This window comes from Knufia obscura, assembly GCF_036327395.1.
Source record: "Knufia obscura strain CCFEE 5817 isolate CBS 148926 chromosome Unknown scaffold_1, whole genome shotgun sequence".
NCBI lineage: Eukaryota > Fungi > Ascomycota > Eurotiomycetes > Chaetothyriales > Trichomeriaceae > Knufia > Knufia obscura.
Genome location: NW_027042687.1, coordinates 3802661 through 3824507, shown reverse-complemented (window position 1 = coordinate 3824507; position 21847 = coordinate 3802661). Strand labels below are relative to the sequence as shown.

General features: G+C 46.3%; 4 protein-coding genes across 4 annotated transcripts; 1 reads left to right on the top strand and 3 right to left on the bottom strand.

The window, feature by feature from the left end:
• Positions 1 to 24: 24 nt before the first annotated feature.
• On the bottom strand, positions 25 to 2949 carry PMZ80_001451 (uncharacterized protein; the record flags this gene model as incomplete). Its single annotated transcript, XM_064869894.1, has 2 exons — positions 25 to 1483; positions 1613 to 2949. 2 exons carry the CDS (start codon positions 2947 to 2949, stop codon positions 25 to 27), a joined length of 2796 nt encoding a protein of 931 aa, XP_064735391.1.
• Positions 2950 to 4578: 1629 nt separating this feature from the next.
• PMZ80_001450 (uncharacterized protein) lies at positions 4579 to 5553 on the bottom strand (the record flags this gene model as incomplete). The annotated part of the gene is made up of 1 exon (XM_064869893.1): positions 4579 to 5553. One exon carries the CDS (start codon positions 5551 to 5553, stop codon positions 4579 to 4581), a length of 975 nt encoding a protein of 324 aa, XP_064735390.1.
• A 2677-nt stretch (positions 5554 to 8230) lies between these two features.
• On the bottom strand, positions 8231 to 9394 carry PMZ80_001449 (uncharacterized protein; the record flags this gene model as incomplete). Its single annotated transcript, XM_064869892.1, has 1 exon — positions 8231 to 9394. One exon carries the CDS (start codon positions 9392 to 9394, stop codon positions 8231 to 8233), a length of 1164 nt encoding a protein of 387 aa, XP_064735389.1.
• A 5952-nt stretch (positions 9395 to 15346) lies between these two features.
• On the top strand, positions 15347 to 16233 carry PMZ80_001448 (uncharacterized protein; the record flags this gene model as incomplete). Its single annotated transcript, XM_064869891.1, has 3 exons — positions 15347 to 15438; positions 15490 to 15527; positions 15611 to 16233. 3 exons carry the CDS (start codon positions 15347 to 15349, stop codon positions 16231 to 16233), a joined length of 753 nt encoding a protein of 250 aa, XP_064735388.1.
• Positions 16234 to 21847: the final 5614 nt, after the last annotated feature.

Here is a 21847-nt window from a genome sequence, read left to right as displayed (position 1 = left end):
CAATAGCTGCACAGCAGCAATATTTCAGCCTCGAGCGGCCAGATGCAAAGCAGACAGACCATCCGCTTCACTGGCGTCATCGACATTGACACCCTCTGCGGCAAGAATCTTTTCAAGGATAGAAACCTGATCGTGTCGTGCTGCATACCTGAGTTGAGCGTGTAGCTTCTGCCGTTGCGGCCCTCTGGATCCAGTTTGAATCATGAGGTCAAGGTTGTCGTACATCTTTGGTGCAGCTTTCCCTTCATTGACCGCCAAAAGGTCTATGAAGGTGGCTCTGTATGACTCCTGAACATGAGATACGTCGAAACATTTCAGAATCGCCGTCGCCGGGCCATATCGATTGTCGAAATCCGCCATATTTGCTGCAGCACTGTCCAATCTTGCTCTCGCCATCGTTAGGGACCTGATGCACATGCAAAGGGGTCGTGGATCAATTTCTGGAGTCATGAAAAGCAATTCCAGAGTTGACACAGACCTTCCCCACCATACCAGCTGACAGCTAAGACTAGCATCTGCACTATGTTGGACCAAACATCCGATGGCATCAGCCGTCTGCTCGGTAATAGGAAAACCGCTGCTGGCTTCATCGACGTCTGGAGATTGAACGGTGCCGAGGCCCCGGATAGCACAATGTAGTGGAGTTCCAAATGCACTCACTGCGTTGACATCTTGTCCCTGTTCTATCAACCAAGCGATCAATGGTGGTATTTGCAGGAAGGCTGCACAATGCAAGGGGCCAACGCCTTTCGCAAGTCTCTCCTTGAGAGTGTACATGTCCTCCCCGTCGTCATGACCTAGATGGACATGCACGTAGTCTAATAGCCACGCAAGAAAATTCACGCTCTTGCCCGCACTTAGTTGGGTACATGCAAGCCCAAGCCACGAAGCGTCGTCGAACTGTCCTTGTGCATAATGTGACCAGAACAGCACCGCATGTTCTCGAAGACTCATGACGTGCAACCGTTCGGAGCTGTTCCCTAGACTCTCGATGAGGCCGAAATTGTCAAAATTAAGGTATGTCAAACATACCCTGCCTAAGAAAAGCCTGTCGGCCACGTCATCGATGCGGTACGCACGATGAGCTTCATTGCTGGCTGGAATACTCCTCAAAAATTCCTTGACCGTGAAATGTGCAGGCTCGATGTGTTCTTCATCAGCAGACTTGCGTATCAGCGAGCTGCAGTGTCGCAATATGCTCTGTTCACTCGGCTTTGAACCGTTCACCGCCCTGGCCTGACCTAGCTCGATCGCTAAGGCCTCTCGTAAGGCGGCTATCGACAGAGGAGACTCAGCTAGTATCAACCATTTCACAGTTCGCTGCACAAGCCTTCGAACAGAGGCGGGCCTTTTGTTGACCCTATCAAGAATTCTCTCGTAGGTTGAATAGAGGTCTGGGGGGAGGTCATCTAGCGCCCTTTCTCGTTCGTTGTCTGTGGTAAGTTCACAGAGGTAGTCGTTCTGGCAAGCGACCCATCGGAACCTAAAAGAGCATCAGCTGTGGCTGTTACACGATTGTTTCCTTGTGCAGAAAGTTGCCCAAGCATGAAACCCGAAGTTACAACAGTCCTTGTACGGTACGGAGGCTGGTTCACCAGGTTTCTGTACTTACATCCCATCTGCATTATGTACCAACTTGTCAATGATCTTATCCTTGACAATCTTGACGTCGATGATGAGCCGTCCTTCAAGGGTCCTCCTATCCATTTGTGCATATACAAACATTTTCAAGTCGGTATTGCGAGCGGCAATGGAAACGTGTCTGTATCGTGGGAGGAGGGCATGCTCGATGTCGAGCTCATGTCTGCTTAGAAAAAGAGTGCTGATATTGCTTTCTTCGACGACACCCAGCTTGTTGAGCTCAGTCAGAACTTCCAAGGTGTTGTGACCACATTCGTCCAATCCATCCACGATAAGGTACACTTCCTCGAATGTCGTGCTCATATGCTGGAGCAGATCCACAAGGGACGGCGCTTCTTCTAAAGTCGTTTGTCGACCGGGCTTATGAAATGTTTGGTATTGTTCTAACAGGATGGCCATACTCTCTTCATTGTATCCCGAGAGTTGGGCAACAAGTGAGCTGAGGATGTTGGACGCTTCGAGGGTCTGGGTGTCCTTGTAGTCGCAATAGAAATATGCCAGTGCTGAGGTGCCGCCACTACTGGCGACCATCCTCCGAGCCTTGTCGATGATTGCAGACGCCAAGACCGTTTTCCCGGCGCCAGGTATACCAGACAGCCACAAGTGACAGTTGAGTTCTTCAAGCCAAGCAGCATAATCATCGCTGTCGAGGAACCACTTACCGGTTCCTGTCTGGCGGAGCTTAGCGGCGATGTTATGACGTACCCATGGGTCGCTGTTTCTCTTGAAATACCCCAAAGCCTCTCTCTGCTCTCCGTTGAGCTCAAACATCATAAGTCGATTCATTTTCATGCTGAGAGATCGCTCTAGCCTGTGAATATCTTCTCTGAGTTGACCTGCGGCCTGAAAGACGTCCTGAACCGCGAGCATTGTGTCCGCTGTAAGAGCAGTAGTTAGGACATCATTGAATCTGGCCAACTGATCCAGAAGCTCTTTCGTCGAGGAGGCATCGAAGGGCCATCTCAACTTCCGAAGGGCTTGTTGAACGCTTTGTGCGCCGTTAACTCTGTCTGATCTCTCATACTTGCTCAGTTTCTCATCAATATCTTTGAGCAGCTCCCAGCACTCTTCTAGTATTTGCGGCCTAGTGCACGCGTCGTCGGTGATCGGAGTGGTGTCGATGACATGCAACCGTTCTCTGAGAACATGCAGAGTTCCACACATAGCCTGTAAGAGATTTGCAAGATCTCTGATGCTCCTATCGGCTGATTTTACATCGCGAACGTATCGGAACGTCCTTCGAAAGACTTGGTCTACCAGTGCAACTAGTCCAACGATAGCGCTCGCCGTAGACAGAGGATCAGCCATGGTGCACTCCTTGCGACGCGCGAGGTTGGATTGAATCTGGTAGGTCTTGCGTCATTGTCGCATAGTGTCGTGGGCGTAGTTCATTGTGAAGCTGCTAGGAGGTTGCTTCGCCTAGTTGAGTGATGAGCTCGTGGCAACCCGCCCCAAATTAGACAGGCATAGCAATGCTGGGCAATGACTTCCATGTATGGTCGCTTGCAGGATCCAGATGTTGTGCCTTTCGACTGGGTAACACCAGACGGTTGTTGGCATGAAGATTTGCATGAACGGAGGACAAGGGGAGCTGCGTGTACATTAATCTCCATCGCACCAGGCTGTGTGTCGATATTATTGTGGAAGGGCCATGCTGGCCCGAATCTAATGAGGTTCATACATTCCGAAGATGCCCACCATACCGACGGGGCAGTTTTACTACCATCAGTAAACGACCATCAACGAGGTTTCATGCTTCTTGGGCAACGCGTGCTCCGAAGTCGCGTCTGTCCAAAGAGTGCGACAATTTTGTATTGCGAACTGAGCTGGATCGTAAACTTCGAGTCTGCATATGGTGGTCGCTCAAATCGGTCGTGCTACAGTCGAAATCTGTGCTTTCTGTAATGATCCTGAGCAGTCTACGGGGGCGTGGGGAGTTCGTGCTGTACTCAGATTCAGACGCGAAGCGAGCGAGAGCAGCATTCTCTATCGTTTGGACACATTTCTAAAACATCTAGGGTGTTATGTACTTTGCTCGTCTAACAGCACGCGCGGTCTTGTCGTGAAAACTCCATGGGGAAGGAACGAGACCAACTTCAAGACGCGACGCCCCGAACGATGGCGCCGATGTACCCCCGAGACCCTATCGGCAGCTTGCCTTCACCACACCTCACCCCTACAGTATCCAACGTAATAATTTCCATAATACCGTCTCCGTGACTCGTCAGAAATTTCATACCGTAGGGACATATCGGACAGTCTCGTTAGGAATCCGGTGTTATTATTCTACTACGTTCGGGTTCCTTACGCCGAAGTATGTACTATTCCAGGTAGCTGGCACAGCCCGGAGATGAGCGTAGGTTACTGTTTTCTCCGTATCCAGCCTTCACGATGAGGACTATACTTACTTCGATCGCTCGACGCGATTGTGAAAACAACGTCAGATACCTCGTAGATCCCGTCAAGCCTGTGCCGTGGAATACATTGCCCGTCTTGCCCACGTCGGAATAGGGCTCCACGGATATCACCGAGGCGGCGCTCCAGGCCCCGTGTGTGCCTATAGTGCCTAAGGCTTAGGCGCTCGTATACTCAGTTCCGCACGGATAGTTCCACCGATCCGGCAATTTATTCACAGCAAGGGCTTGCCGTGTAAATACATAGATTCGTGTCCTCTCTGTAGAAGCCAAGTAGGTGCTCTACATCGAAAAAGACACATACAAATCACAAGTTGCAGCGTGTGCCCTTACCAGATGAGATACAGCTCGTGAAGAACAATACAATATTGCAGATGACCAACAAGATGGGCACAAGGCGCTAGCCTTAGAGATGCTTTATGCCAACATCCAGTCAAGGACAAATGCGACCTTCCTAAGTAACGTAGTGTTGACAGTCCAAGCACCCTCCGAATTGAATCACAGCAGCGTGCGTCAGACCACCTTATCCTTCCTGGTCCTTCCAATATTTCCTGATATGTTTCTCCATGAAGACCGCCACAACCGGATTGACCTCTATCATTTCGTGCCCTGGTCCCTCCACAACAGTATACGACGCATCCAAGCCAGCCTCCTGCCACCCCTTCATAAGCCGCACCAATCCGTCAACCCGCGTCTCATTGGTCTCCTCTTCCGTACCAAAATTCGAACCAGGGACATTGGAACGCAACCGAGGTGTGCCGGGACCTGTGTCGTTTGATCCTACAGACCCTAGAATCGGGATTTTCTTCAGCTCTGAAACATCGACGGTCTGGTTGAAGATGTCTTCTATGTTCTTCAGGCCAGTCGGCCAATTCTGCTCATAGTTGAAAGCGGTGATAGAGCCCGGCGCACCCACCGAGAGTGCTGCGAGTCGTTCTGGGTGGAGGTAGAAGAACCTATGCCCAAATTGGCCGCCTCCCGAGAAGCCAGTGAGGAAGACCTTAGATGTGTCGATTGCTGGCCAGCGGATCGAGACTTCATCTAGCATCTTGAGTAACAATAGGTCATATCGAAGGTCTGTAGCAGGGTCGCCGGAAGTCTCAGCCATCGTCTCTACTTCCACGCTTGCATTCAGCCATGTCTCAGCCGGTTCGCCACTCCACGGTGGTGCGCGGCCGAGGAAATGATAGCCGTCGAAATCGAGAGGCCCTTGCAGGAGAGCCAGGAACAGCGGAGTCGATACAGCGCACTTGTTGGTGTCGGCGAAGTCTTTCCAGATATTCAGATACTTTTCGGTATCTCGTCCGGTGCCGTGTATTGCGACGAGAAGCGGCAGTTTTTGAGTGTTGTCATCCGGAGGATAGTGAGCGTCTGGGATGTAGGCTTCGTAAGAGATCCGTGGGTCGGCTTGTAGGGCTGTTCTGTATATCCGGTTTGTTAGGGATAATCTTGGTCGTAGACCTCTACCAAAGGTCGTGGCAGGAACGAGCTTCGGCATTCTGAGTTGAGATGAGTTTAGGACGATATGCCTGGGCCTCAGCTCGAAGCCTTGCAATCTTCGGTTGCATAATTACCTTGGCAAGTGAGGCAAAGCAGGTGTCCGGCTTCGGGGGCATTGCTTAAGTATGTATTGCGAGTTTCGCAATCAACAGTGGTGATCGCCATTTAGGATAGTGTAATCTTGCCAATTGCGCCAGGCTCGGATTGGTGGACCTTGGGGTAAAGACTCCGCCATGCCTACAAGGCGACCACCTTTCTCGGAGCAAACTTCACTGATACCATTCATGAGTTCTCGTGGCTTCAGCGGAAACTCATGAATGCTGTACTTTGTTAGTGTATGTTAGCCACCGCAGCTGGCTTTGTTCCTCATTCTCTGGATCCCCAGACCTCGGTCACGGCAAAGCGTCTTGTGATGATCGCGGCGAAGCTCCTATCGCGTTTTGATGGCCTGATCAGCGCCGCGCCTTCAGTGTAAGACTTCGATAGGACGTTGACGCCGGCCCTTTGGTGAGCGTGGCGTAGGTTTGAATCAATACAGGTTCGCGTGCAGTGCTTCGCTGTATCCCTGAAATGGACCTTTTTGCTCGTGTATCGGGACTAACAGCCTGCGCTTCGTTCGCTTTGGACATAACGATGGTCGTTAGTAATTTGGGCTAGTAACGGCTACTGAGTCCTGCTATTCTTGTTCCTTCCGCTTTCACCCCCTTCTATGCGTTCAGCACGATACCATTACTATATCTTAGCTAGCCGGACTCACGTGACCTTTGGTCGTTGTTCATCGCTCCTTCGCTGTTCGACAACATAGTCCACGAAGGGAGCAGGTTTACTCGTTCAGCCGTGGTATCGTCAGGACAGTCACTGCATATGCCTAGGTCTCTAGCTTCGGACTGAGGTCGATAGATTTCAGGCATCCGCACCTGGTAACAGCTTACCGTCCTGATACCAATAGTCGTCACACATCGTGGTATCGTCATTAAACGCAAGCTCTTTGCCTGTCACGTCTGTTTCCGCTTCCCGAAAGGCAAGATCATGTGAGTACGTGTGGGGGGACGTGAAGCTGAGAAGCCATGAGACTGTGGCAGATAGATGGTACCTGCAGATCGAGAAGGCAACAGTGTGCATACATCAAATCCTCAAGTCGTGCGTGAGAAGAAGGCTAATTGGTCGGTTGTGCACTGTCGTGATTACCTGGGGTGTTCCACCTCATGATTCGCACACCAGCTGTTCAGGTTGCAAGATGCTTGTGCGTGAATAGTGCTGTCGTGCGCAAGTTGTAAGGGTTCAGCTGTGGCAGCAGGCAGCACACCCTCAGGATGTTTCGTATACTGCCAAGGCTCAATGCTCTTGGTGGCGCATCCATGGCATTTGTTTCATGTTACACGGTGGATGCAAGTCACATGCACAGAGTTCGGCCAGAAGGCGGTTCGTGCAAGCGAGTCACTGGAGGTAGGTGCAGTCCCTAGCAGGTCACAGCACGCTCTGAGCGTATGCAAGACTGATCCAGAGAGGGATGAGCGATGGAACGAAGGTGGTTTGCCTTACTGCGAAATTGAGAAGAACGAGAGCAAATGCTCGATGAAGACTAGATACAACTGCATGTGACGGAATTCGAAGGTTACGCGAGCGCGTCGAAGTCGTGATGTGTGCTGGAACGCGGTTGATAAGTGGTTTTGATTGGCTGAGAAGGCAAGCCAATCGATAGCGGCATTGGATGGTGTGCAGGACGCAAGGATACAGCTGTGACATCGAAAGGAACATCTCAAAGCAACGTGCGACAAGCGAAAAGCAACACAAGGATACCGGGGGGTCATGAGGCCTGAAGCTGACTTGGCTGTAAAGACATCTCCAAAACGTCCCAACGTGCATCTGAGATGGAGGGTATCCGCTCGATTGGGAATGGGCCAGCTCAAGCCGATTGGACGCCGGTAAAGTCTCTTTGCGAGGGTGTGCAACCCCAAGATTTTGACGTGTGATAGTCAGGAGTAGATAACTCTACTCCGCGCATGTGTTTACTGATCGCAGATGTGACGTGCTAAGCGAATACATACATGCAAGCCAAGTTTGCTCGAGTTTTGAGGTGTGTTGAACAAGGAACAATGACGGAAGAGGTTGGGAATCACAAGCACATGATGGGCTTTCCTCGGGCATCAAGAGGACAAGAGAGGAGAAGTTACGAAGGACTCCAGCGGATTACGTAGGAGGCAGGAACGACCAGATTCGGCAAGCAGGAATAAATGGACTGCGTTGTTTGAATTGAATGCGATTGTATGTTATACATTACAAGTAGATGATCTTAAAATAGTAGCTAGAAAAAACGAAGTGTAAACGACCGCAACCCATCCATGCCAGCCCGTGAGGGCAATCGATGTATTGTACAGGGTATCTCTGGGTATCATTGAAAAGGACTCGCGCCGTGAAGCCATCCGTCGTCGAACCACAATGTCGAAAACACAAATAACTTTTGCCGCCGTTGTTGCCAAATGGAGTAGCTGGTGCAAGATGCTGCCTAGATAGCCTTGCTTCCGAAATGTTGTAGTTCGACGATGAGCCTGGCTACCTATCGCCGATGATAATAAATGCATGCGCCATTCAAAACAATTGGGCAGTAGTGCGATAACAGTGGCGAAGTCCAACCTCCTCTTCACCACGATGGTGAGTCACAGTTGATGTGAGCTCTAGAATGGGTCGGCGCGCACAGTTGGGCGCCTAAGGATATCCTCGCAGTTGACATCGAACCGCATCGTCCATACTCGAAGCCTGTTCATGAGTCGCTCGGTGTCTTCCAGGTAGCGGTCCCTGCCGAAGATGGACTCGACGAACTCTGTGCCAGCGTTCTTCCCCATCAGTGTCTTGCTGCCTTGTTTCTTTGCAGCCTTCATCATGAAATATTCACAATCCTTGAGCAGCTGCTTGAATTGTTTCCATAGTCTTTGTCCTCCCTCGATGAAGTCGTATATCATCTCTCGTTGTTCACCTTTCTTGATTCGTATGACACATTCCTTAGCTCGCTTCATCTTCCCAGCAAGCTTGATGAGCAAGAGCCAAAGATCACCTGCCATCTCGGCCATTGGTGTAGAGGCTCCACATTGATAAACGGTCCAGTCATACATCCACTTGCCAAGTGAGTTGGCATCAAAGACAGAGCCAAGCAGGATGATTGGCTCTTCAGTGGGATCCCAATTCTTGATGCTGTAGCCTGATGGAATGCCTGCGCGGGCGGCGTCTTCCTGTGTCGCGACAGGCGCCGACTTTGACGTTTTCTCCTTGCGCGGTGATGGCTTGGTAGTAGTGGAGGATCTACGTACACGAGTGGTACGTATCTTAGGTTGCTCCTCGTAGATCTGCTCCTGTCCAAAATAAAAGTATGAATCAGTACTTGGCTTCTTCCCGTGCTTGGATGTTCGGGTAGTGGTAGCCCTTGGTGGCTGTCGTTCTTCGACGTAATGGTCGCCGACATACACATCGTCGCCATCGTAGATATTGACGGGTTGTGATGGCTTGCGCGTGGTTCGTGGTTGCGGCTTCGAGGCCGGCTTGGTCGAGCTCGAAGCTCTCTTTCTTTCGAAACTCACATATGCTGGTTTGCTTGGACTGACGTTATAAGAATAACGGTCCGCACCTGGTGGTGGTGAGCCCGCAGGCGAAAACCATCCTCCACTCCTAGATGATACCGGAGTGTGACTGGTCTTGCGACGATGACCCTTCACTGGTGTACTGTAGTCGTATTGGGATGGAACATAGTGGATATATTCACCACTAGAATGTGGTGAGCTTGTTTCGTATCCAGAATCGTAGAATTTGTTGTAGTGCGATGGCGGCACGCCATAGTGGTAACTCATGTTTGCGCGCTCCTTCCCTTTTCGCCTCTGTCGATGTCGGCCTCTTCAGATGTTCTGCTCAGGTAGTGAGGTGTGGAGGTGGTCGTAAAGTAACTTGAGGTCCTGAATATCATATCGTGGATGTTACCAGATACTGCTGGAAGGTGCTGAATAATCGATCAACTGTGGTCGTGGTTTGGTAAGTCCGTGGTGAATGGCAGCTGCCAACTTTGCGCAATTGAAAAGCGATCAAAGGGAAAAGAGGAAGGCTGGTCTACTTGGGGACTCGAGGAAGTTTTGTGTAGATCTGCTAGTGGAGAACCCCCGACTAGAAGGTTTGAGCCTCGTGTACCGTGAGAAGAGTAACAAGGTTTAGCTTCGTAAACGGGACGGATGGCTTTGATCCGCGATCTTTCGACAGTTGAAGTCGAAGCCAGAAGGAAGTAGAATATGCTCTAAGCAGAGCCAATGGGAAATGTAATCTTCGTTAAATCAACATTGCAGGGAGGAGGGAAATTGAGCAGCAGAAAAGCAAAGGCCAGCCGGCATGATTATAGTTATGGGACTAGCCCAAGTCGCTTCCAAGTAAACTTTCGAGGGCCCACTCAGTCACTCTTAGCGTTGCATATTCTGGGCATGCATGGAAGGTGCCACCCAATCCACTTCTGGACAGGGGCCAGCCCAGCCCACCCGTTTGACCCGTCACAGCTGTATCCAACGATACACATGGCTGTAAAGAGGCTGTTCGAGATACTATTGCGCCTGTCTTTCGTTGCTGCCTGAATACTTCCATGACTTTGTTGCCAGCGAGAACGAATGGCGTTCTGATGCCGTCAACTGCGCTGCGTTCGTGGCTGAGCGCAAGACGACTCTTAGGGCAGAAGACAAGAACGAGTTCAATGCGATTACGAATTGCGCGTTTTGGAAGAGGAAAAAATCAGAGAAGCAACTTCTTCGAAATTCTAGTGGTAGCGATTTGGTAAGCAATGCTCTGACCAGTCACGATTTGCCTAAACCCGGTATGCGCGATGCTTATGACGATGCACAGCCGGAAGTCCCGAAATGCTCGGTCGTACACAATCGCACCCGGAGATAATTATAGCCCTTGAGGCCCTCAACGATCGGCTTCAGTGTGTTATCAGCATGTGTCAGTGCTGCGCAAACGAGCATGGCGCTGAAGTTGACGTTCGCGCACATTCATCGTTGACTCTTCCGATGCTGGAACTTTACGAGTTTTACGAACGAGTCGAAGCATTCAGCGTTGCGCTGGCCCACCAGTCTCTGATAGTCTTGGTGCTGTAGACTACTTTCGGGGGGCTCGATGCACCCCATTTAGTGGCTCTGTGGCTTGTCTCGTGTTGGAAGACGGGGCCGATGACGGCTAGAATAGTGGCCACCACGGCCCCTTTCTGAGCTGTCGACCCTCCCGAAGCTGAACTCGACCGTTTGCAGCCAACCAAATCCCTTAGGACACGTTTGCGGCTCGGTCTGGTCTACAATACATGGCCTATGATCTGTCAATATGCACATACATCCCTTCAGCTTCAATACAACAGCGTAGAGCTATCATCCTCTCCCTCTTTCAAATGCCAGTCAATCTGCTGAAGAGTGACACATCAATGCGGATTCACAATAAGCAACCTAGACCCGACAGAAACATGTTCCCTACCCATCAATCGTGGCTCTGTTGGAATCATCGTTTCGAGCCCACGGCCCCTCACTGATTTGCTGGGAGCGGTGTGACCTTGCCTAGTCGGACTGTCAACTCGACTTGCCGTTTGTGTTACTCATAGCAACGTTCGACCGGTAGCAGACATGTCTTTGCCCAGCCGAGCCAGGCCACGAGTTCGCATCACGCTTCAGTCCGCTCGAGTCTGCATGAGACCCTTCTCAGAGTTGTGTGAGATGCCAATCTCAACAATTCGGCTAAGGATCTGCCATCCTCACCGATCGGCGACTTTCCTACATGGGTAGTTCGAGGCCTAACTGGTAGGACGAGACTCGCACCTCATGATATTCGCTTCCAAATAGCAAAGTCACGTCGTCGGCTTCCTACATCTCTTACACGCTCCTATACATAACTCAACAAGATATGTAAGGTACGGTAAGAGCTTCGTTTGCTCAATACCGTGCATACAAAGAAGTATCGACGATGCGTACTGACCGCAAGGCTACTTTCATGGGATTGCATTTGCAAAGGATCAACTTAGCCAATTGCAGAGCGCCACAATTACCGCTTTCTTAGCGCTCTTGATGCCCGACCTAACAATCTGACCACTACGGTCTTCCACGCCTCACCGACTGCACATATATTTACTTCTACTGGTCAATCTTACATGAGGTCTCCTCACTACCAGCGACTGATTGCATTTCCGGACGCTGTAGGCCTGGGCCGTGCCGCTGCATCTCTGCTTCATCTCTTCACTCATGCCCAACAACACCACAAAATCGGCAGATTCCATCGTCATCAGGATGTGTCTGTAGAGAAAGGTAAGTCCTGACTGGCAGACGACAATATGCGGTGCCCGTCGCCTTGCGTGGCTACCATTTGAATGGCAAAAAAGAGTTCAAGATATCGCTCCATGGGTCTTTGCGAACTGCGTTCTCTGTCATGGCAACGGGCCATCCCTGCGAGACTAATATCGAGCTTACATATGCCACCTCACTCGATCAGGGAACAAAATTCGAACAACGGCTTCCACGCGAACGGCTTGTACTCCATTGAGATAAGCTTAGGATCTGCAATTCGAGGAAGGATTCATATGAGTTCTGGACGAGTCACACCGCATCCGAAGTGAAGCTGAATGAACAAGGGAGGTGGCAATCCTACTCAACTGCCAAGAGGCACACGACACAGCAAGAGCTCGCGGTATCGCACAACACTCTATCGAGCAATTCGTCAATTTTCAGCAGGCAGACAGAGCCACGCAACGAGCTACTTGGGCATGGCGGTTACAAGACTGACGAGCAGGCTCACACGGCGCAGCTCTAGGAACTTCGTGTAGGCTCAGGATGAGGCAGTGTTAAGGAGCGATCATCGTTTGGTTGACAAAGACTTGCCTGTCGCCCCTGAACAGGCAACACCACTGTCATGGTCCAGTCGACCACTCGTTGCCACCATCACCTCCTTCTGCCCCTACCAGTAGCTACGATACGACAGCGATACGCGGATTCGAAGCGCCAGCAAGCAGCTCTCAGTCGTCATTTAGTCCCGCGTACTTCACAAGCACAGTGGCAACACCGTTGTATGGCATGTCGCAACAAGCTCGCGAAAGTATAGCATACATACCAGAACAAAACACGGAACCTCTTTGTGCGCAAATTCCCTAGCTGATCCAAGCCTCGCTTACCACGCACCCCTGCAAACCACATGCTCATGCAAGCACACGTCACATGATCGATCCGAGCTCCCGTCCTGCAAGATCGGACGAACGTCAAGCCGGCTCGAACAGCCACTTCGGGCAAGCCTGAATGATCGGCAGGGACTGGGGCTTAGCGGCTGCTGAGCCACAGCTTGCTTGGCGTTCCTGTGGAACTTGGCAGTTTCAGCTTAGATGTTCTTCTGCCAGTGGTGACGGTGGCCTCGAGATGTGCGGAATTCTGGATTTCTCTTTGCGACCAGATGGGATGACTTCGGTATCTGGTGGGTGCTACTCTCTTGCATCAATGACACTCCTGCTATGTATCGAGGATGCTGTGCGATCTGTCAACGTTGCTTCTGCGGCTAACCTACCTGATTGCGACGCACCCAAATGCGGATGCGAATGCGATTCGGCCTTTGCACGTAGTCGTCCTAGTCCAGAATAGGCCCTACTTTCTCGTCCTAACGCAGTTGAGCCTCGGCGGAGCCGAGTTCTGTTATATTATACGTAATTTCGCTCTAAACGTAAAGATTTTTCTTAGTTATAGCTAGGCTGTGTTTTTCTTAACTAAATACCTATTAAACTTGATTAATATATCTAAGCTACGACTAACGAGTAAAATAACGACTTAGATAATAACCTAGCTAACTTCGTATAAGAATAGGATATATTATATTTAAAACTATATTATTGTATAAAGGGAAGGGTACTAAGAAGTATAAAGCTAATATACTATCGGATAATACTTATATAAAAGAAAGTACTATTAAAAAAGCTAAATTTCTAAGAGGAATTAGGTATACTATTAACGCTTCGCCTACTTAATAAGTTAATAAATAATATTCTATATAATACAATAGATAGTAAATTTAAGCTAATTAATTACAACTAAAGTAAAGGTTTTATAAAGCGATATTTTAAGTATAAAATAATTAGGCGAAAGTAGATTATAATTTTACGAAAGAAGATAATAATTTAGCGTACTATAAAAGAGTATGATGGCCCAGATTCTCACGGGTGAGCCGTCCAAAGGGACCCAGTGCCACGCCGCTTTGCTCACTCTCAGCTCACCCTTAGCTCACCCTTAGCTCACCCTAGCTCACCCAGGCTCACCCTAAGCGCACCCCTGGACCTATCTACCGAACCTAGCGGATGCCACCTACCAATCGTTGCACTCCTTTCCATAGCTAGGAAAACTGTGGCTCAGAATTTTGCCAGCGCCCACGTAAATGCGCTATAGCTAAACTTTCCCTTACGTTCTGTTCTGTACATGCTTCTTCTACTGATTATTATAGAAGTACACCCTTACTATATCCTATGGTTTATGAAGGTCTTAAAGAATATTATAAACGCTATTCCGGTGATTAAGAGTATAATACGCCCCGCCCTCTCCTCTTAATTAAGTACTCGGCTAGATATTAAGACATTAATACTACTATCGTACGAGAAGACAGCTCGCGACCTCGAACGTAATCTCGTTCGATAGTCGCGAGGTTACAAGAAAAAGATTAAGGCTACTACGACGAGCATTATGCGTAAGCCTATCGTTCTCGGGACACGGCATTTCTACTAGGCTATGCTACGAGAATAGGACATCTTTACGGTTAAGTACGAGGGCCCGCCAGATCCTGCTAATATAAAGGCCGCCAAAGACTTTATCCACTATTTTAGCAGCGGCCGTAGAGGGCGCAACGAGCCGGGCGATTATTTAACTATAGCCTACACCTACACTACTTAGAAATCGTTTATAGCCGTATGGGGTTATAAGCACTATATATCTTTTTTAAAGAGTTATTAAGACATTATTCTAAACTTTATTAACGGAGGGGAAGAGCCTAGTGCCCCTAATCTATTATTAGAGATACTCCTTGAGACTAACTATATAAGGATAGTTAGAGCCTTAGAGAGGTCTCGGGTAGTTAGGTTAACTATTATAAGGTTATTAGGTATAGGTAAGCAGCTAGGACTCCTATTAGGAAAGATACGATAAAGGCGTATAGGAGTGGGGTACGTAGAGCTAGGAGTATAATTACTAGGTAGGTATAAGTACGTAATATAAGTTAACTACGGAGAGTATCTAGGGAGTGTAGCTATAGTTAGTATAGTATATATCCTCCTTATACTCTGTGTACTCTATTACTCTATAGCGCTCTGTCGTACAGGGCTTAGAGGGCGGCTAGGGCCTAGTAGGGCCTACGCTAGCCTTAATGTAGACATCATCTGGTATAATGCCACCTAGTTGGTCCATTAGTTATGCTAGCCGCTCGGCGGCCGTGTTTATGGGACTTGCCTGGCTGTGATTAGGCTGGCGTGTAATACGCAGGTACGACAAGAAAACACGAAGTGGTCTGTTATTTCGCAAACCACGACGTATTTAGAAAAATTGAAACTGCTATGCCACAGTTCACAAGAGTTAGAACGCTATGGCTATATAACAAAACAACTTTCGGAGTCACAGTTACATTCTAAATTATGATGTAGTAATTGTGGAGTTGTGTTCCATATCCTGATTTTGAATGCCTTCCCTAAGATAGTGAAGACAGGGCAAAGAAAGCAAAAGAGCACGAATCTAGATGGATGTCAATACTGTCTACACCAAAGGCAACTAACAATGCCGGTACAACCATTGGAGACGATATCGATCAAGTTCGGCAGACCACAAGAACCATCTGCAGATATCATACTGAAAAGGTTGCCGGAAAGGTACATACCCATTTCCAAGGAAACAATTTTCACACATGCTAATGTGAACAGCTACTTACATGCTGTGGCCAACACGTTTCGTCTCATGGGTGCGTTGGCCAGCCTTCCCACACCTTCGAAACGCTGACTTCTCAATTTCGACGTTCTTGGAAGTTCCATACAACTCCTGCAGCATACAATTCATCGCTATATGATCTTTCCGATCCAGGAACCGCCAGTCAAGTGAATCGGAGTTTTAAGGTCCCCGCCAAATACCCACCTTCCGTCCAAGCCATTGCCCTCGACTGTGAAATTGGCACAGCGAAATCAGGCAATTCCGAGCTGATACGACTTACGGCAGTCGACTTCTTCACATTGGAACCGCTCATCGACACCTTAGTACAACCAAACGTGCCAAAGCAACACTATAACACACGATATTCTGGTGTTACTGCCGCAGCGATGCGGGAGGCAGTGAAAGAGAAATCATGTCTGTTCGGACGTAATGCTGCTCGAAAGGAACTCATGAAGTTGATTAGTATGGACACTATTGTGGTGGTTCACGGAGGACATAACGATTTTTCGGCTTTACGTTGGAGTCACCCAGCCGTGATCGATACCTTCATTCTTGAGGGCTATCGGGGTGAAATTAAGTGCGGGCGTTCTCTAAAAGCTCTTTGCTCAGGTCTTCTCAACATCGACATTCAAAAAGGCAAGGGTCATGACAGTTACGAAGATGCTGTTGCATGTCGTGAGTTAGTGCACCATTGGACGGAGATGATCCCTGTCGGGAGTGCGACAAGAAAGTCTGCTTAACGAGGTCAGCTGCAGCAGCCCTCTTAATGTAGGCCAGGGTTGGAAGATGGCAATTGACAGTGCAGCCAGCCTTATCACCTGTTCTAATGCGAGCATGTATGAAAGCACCGATGCCGAGAAGGGTTCCTGCTTCCCATGTCTTACCGCTTTCCTTAAACGCTCGATCTCGATATATCGCAACAAGAGGGAGTTGCTGCCTGCCGCCTGTCTGAGCGTGATTCATCGACAATGTGCTAGGACGGTCAACTGGGCCGAAATTTCATGTATTGAGGGCACAAGAGACAAGATTGTGGGGTGTATTTCAAAATAATTCGGATTTCCTAGAAGCCTGTCCTGAGGATTATTTGTTGCATGAATGGTGATCGTCGAGGCTTTTGACATTCCGAGGCGCGACGGCGGTTGACAACACCGCGTTTACGTATAGTCGATAGATTGTGGGATGGGAACAATGGATTTTGAGTATATACATAAAAAACAACAAACAATGTGCTTTGTCGCCTCTGTGCTGCCGTCTTCCTTGGTGCTTTTTGCCGCCTGATGACCTTGCATTTCTTTGTTCATTCTTTTCGCGAACTGGTCTTCGCTGAGACACGCAACTTGATCTTAGTTCTGGGCGGCTCAACTCGCAGGTGAATCCGTAGCTTCGAACGAGACTCGGGCCTCTACAGGACAAGTTGGAAGAATTTCGCTGAAAGTGGCGTCTGAGGGCGATGTGATATCATCGACGCCAATGATAGCTCGTTGTTCTTGGTCAGCAGTCGTAGATACATTGTCCGGTGGCACTGGATCGTCGATGTCCACGACCGCCTGAGCCAGGTCATAGGCGGCGACGTGAGTAGGTTAGCCGTCTGGCGAGGAAGAGTGGATGTAGTTTGAAAAGAGGTCTCGTTCCTCAGAGAGAATCAACGAGCGTGGGGTCTCGGGATCCAAACCGGAGCAGGACTGACCGGATCTCGGACGCAGAATCCACCACCGCGAGATCAATGAGAGACGGCAACATCGCCTCATCTTCGTCCCCGCGGGACAGTTGTAATAGGGTAATTGTGGAGGAACCTCGCCCAACCTTTTTAAGAGAGTTGGCAGTACGATAAGTCTATATCTCCTTAGCTACTCTATAGAGGCAACATTAATAACCACGGATCTACCGCCTATTTAAAGGCTTCCTCCGTTGCCTCTTCACTATAGCTTTCTTTAGCGTATACTTCGGTTTTAGCTTTAGCTTCGACTTCGACTTCGACTTCGACTTTAGCTTTATAAGCGATTTTCTTATCGACTCTAGTATACACAACTTTATCTTTATCTTAGACGATCTAACTCGTAGGCGGATATATAGCTTAAAGGTAGTTTTCGTAGAGCTATCTTAAGGCTTATCTAGCTTAGTAATATAGTAAAAAAGATAATTATCGCCGTTCTTAAGGACTAAAGCTAGTACGAGATTATTAATATTAATAATAGACTTAGGTATTTAATCGCTAGTAATAGTAATAAACTAGCTACTAAGTAAAGAAGAGCGAACGTATCTTAAGAAAAGATTACTATCGTTATAATTATAAGGCGAGTTAATAACTATCGTATCTAGGGATCTAAAACGAAAAAAAGAGTTCTATTCTAACTCTAGAGAGGCTAGTAGCTATAGATTATCTCCTTTCTCACTTAAAAAGGCTAATAATTCTATTATTATTAGGTTGATAAGAGGGAACGAAAGTATTATTTTATTATTCTCGGTATATAGTTCTAACGGTATAACCGTAAATATAGCTTAACGAGCTTTCTTATAAGAGTAGGTAAATAAGAATATCTCTTACGATACCTAAGAAAGCTCGAGCTTAATAGTTAATACTCCTCTCTTTTAGGTAATTTTCTACTCTAACGCCGAATATAATGTACTAATAACTAAATTCTTTATAGTCTTTAGTAATACTTAACTTATATTATAGTCGTTAATAAAATAAAACCGTAGATCCTATCTATTAATAAGCGATATATTATATAGCGAGTATAAGTAGATTAGCAGCTATTAAATATCCTTAAGATACGTATTAATATACTACTAAACGGTAAGATCGCGATACTACGACTATAGGCGTTGCTTAATAGAGTTAGTAGAGTAGCTTAAGCCTAAGTAGAAGCTTTCTAAGTAGAAAGAATAATACGCTAAGCGTACGAGCGTATAGTAGTAGGTAATTTATTTATATCGCTTCGTAACTAGGTTATTAATATATATTTAATAATACGCTTTCTATTCTACGACCTTAATAACCTATTAAAAACACTAATAGTGATAGTAAATATCGGTTTATAGATATTCGCGTTTACTAATAATCTCTTAACGAGTATAAGCTAGATATATTAGTTACGCTAGCTCTTTAATAGGCTAGATATATTAGTAAATAAAAGGTAAATAAAAGAAGTAAGATAGTATTACTTACCTATTAAGACGTGGTCGATAATATATTACTAGATAATAGTCGTTGATAGGCTAATAGCTAAGAAGATAGAGAATAGAATAATTACGAGTATATAATATAAGTAGGTCTTCTATTACGAGCTACCGATCTTCTAAAGTTATTACGTTATCCGATACTAACTTCTATATAAAACGCTAGCGTTTAAGAAATAATAGATAAAGACTCTTAACGAGGTCTATTCAATAGTAATTATTATATTATTCCTTTCTATAAGTAATAATCTATCTATCTTTTTACTCTTTTATCCATTACTCTTAATATTAGCGGAGAGCGATACGCTTTAGTTTTTTCTAATAGCTCTATAGTAACTATTTTAACTACTTAAGTATCGTTAAATACTCGTAAGAGCACTAGCGAACCTCTTTTTTAAGCTTTTATAGCTACGTATCTTATCTTAGCCTCTCCTTAAGGCGAGCCGATAGTTTATAAGGTAAACCTAGTTCCTAAAATTAGCTTAAACCTGTAAGGGTTAGTAGGAAAGCGTAATAACTGTAAATAGCTAAGTATAAATTATCGCTAGCTAAAAGGAAGGAAAGTCTTATAACGCGTGCGCGAGGGTACTTATCCCTTATCGCACGTGACTACAAACTCTTCCCTGCTAGCGTTGCTAGGCAACTATACGGTCTCCGTAGGGAGGGCCTTACAAAACCCTAGAAGTAGTCGATATATTTACGATTAATAGCTTCGCTTATAAAAGTACCTTAACTATTAATAGATAACGTATTAGCTATATAAGCTTACTTAAAGACGCGCGGATCGGCTTAAGTTAAGTACTATAATCGCTAGACTTCGGTATATAACTCGTTTACCTCCTTCTCTAGTTAGCGACGAATACTGTAAATAGAAGCCGCGTAGAAGTACCTAGCGTTAAGAAGAGCGTCTTAGAAGATCTAATTAAAGGTACTACGGAGTATAGAGTTATCTATTATACCTTTTACCTTCGTATATTTACGTAAGATCGGCTTATCGAGTATAGACTTTCGCTAGTGTAAAACGAGTTCGTTTTACCCTCTAAGGATCTCTTATTACTAAAATTTAGCTAATATATCGTATCTAAAAAGCGTATTATCGGTAAAAGCTATATTAAAGAGAAACTATACGTTATTATAAATAAATTTATCGTACTCTTATAACACCGTATCGAAAATAATATTCTCTAGGTCGCGATTATTCTTAACCTATCGCTAATCGATTTTATAAATAATCTTCTATCGAGTGCTCTTCGCCCGTTATAGTACTAGCGTAAAATCTTAGTAATAAAGGCCGCTTGTAAAGAAAGCGCCTAGACGTACGCCTATTTAATAGAAGACGCGGATAATAAACGTAAACTAGACTTAATATCACTCTAGAATAAAGTAAAGGTTATTCTTAGTTTATACTATAATTATAATTTAAGGGAGATCTAAGACTATAAAGTTATTATTACGGAGCAAGGCGTGCGCAGGCGACAACGTGATTATATTGATAAAAGTCGTACGAAGGTCGCAGTAGAAGGTTACGACCGAATAGTCTAAGGTAATACCTGCAGATGCCTCGGTATTCAGGCTACAACCGTAATATCACCCTCCTCTAAAGGCGAGTTGTCCTCGACTCGTACGCTTCCTTTCGTTGCGGCTAGTTGCTCTTAGATATAAGCAATACATACCCCAGTATACCTATTTTTCCCTATCTCGTACTCCCGAAGTAGAGCTAAGTCCTATATCTAATTCCCTTATTAGTCTATTATTACCGAAAGCGTCGCTACGTTAAGTAATCCCTGTACTGTTTATCTTTTCGTAAAAGGAAGACTTCTTGTAGTTCGATAGGAGTTGCGACTATTTAGCTAGTGTACTATTGCTTCTATAAATACAGGTACTAAGTCGTCCTACGCTAACCGCGTAGTATTAGGATCTTCTGTATTAGTAGCTACTTAGAGCTACCTATAATACCTTCTAGTCGCTTACGAAGCTAATCTGCTTTTAAAGGTAAGATTACGTTTATTATTAAACCGTAGTAGTAAATATTTTAGAGGAGCTACTCTATTAACCTATAAGTGTCCTAGTAAGCTAAGCGCTAGAATCTACTATAACGCCTCTATATACTACAGCGATAGCGTAAACAGTTTATTACTCTTTTACAACTCTTCCTTTAGTAATTATAATCTATTCCTCGCTCTTATCTAGTCGGTCTAGTTCGGTAATCCGTTCCTTTATCTTATTTATCCTATAGGCTTTCGCTAGCCCTAGTCGACGCGGGTACTTCTCGTAGTAGGCGAGGAGTAGTTTATCGTAGGAGCCGACGACCTCTTTCTAGTACGACTAAGTTGGCGAATACTCTTTTTATCGAATTTTGTATTATAACGTCTTTTGTTTCCCGAATAGCCGAGAATCTAGTATAGCCTCTACCTCCTAGGATTTCTCCTCTTCGCCGTCTTAGTTTGTCGCTACGATCGAAGGGGAGGAGGTTGCATCTAGCTAGGCACCGGATCGATCGAGTAAGGACGGAGAAGTAAGGTATAGAAGACATTGTGAATCTTTATTATTATAGGAAGGGTAAGACGATAGGCGCGATTATTAACTCTCTTTACTATCTTAAACGAGCTATCGTTTTTATCGTTAAGTTTCTTCGCGAAGCGCTCTATTCTTACGTTTCTTAGGTCTAGCTAGACTAAGTCGCCTAGTTTATAGTCTAAGGTGGGTATACGACCTCCTATATACTTTTCGTAGTATGCTTAAGTATACGTTATCTGTTCTCTTAAGTAAGTATAGAGGTTTATTATCTCGTTTACGAACTCATCGGCTTCGGCTATGTTAAACTTACTAGGCCCTATAGGCTTAGTTAGTTAGTCTTAGGGGACTAAGGCTAGTTAAGAGTAGTAACCGTAGGTCGCGAAGAAAGATATTACTCTAGTAGTTTCTAAAACGTAATTATTAACCGCGAACTCGGCTATAGGTAGCTATTCGATTTAATTATCCTAGAAGTAGTTAACGTAGGCGCGAAGGTACTATTTTATAATCTAGTTTAAATTCTTAGATTAGCTATTTAACTTAAAATAGAACGTAGTTAATAACTTCCTCTTAATACTTAATCTAGCGTATAAACGCTTCTAGAAGATACTAACGAATTACGTTCCTTAGTCCGATACTACCGTATCTAGGAATCCGTAG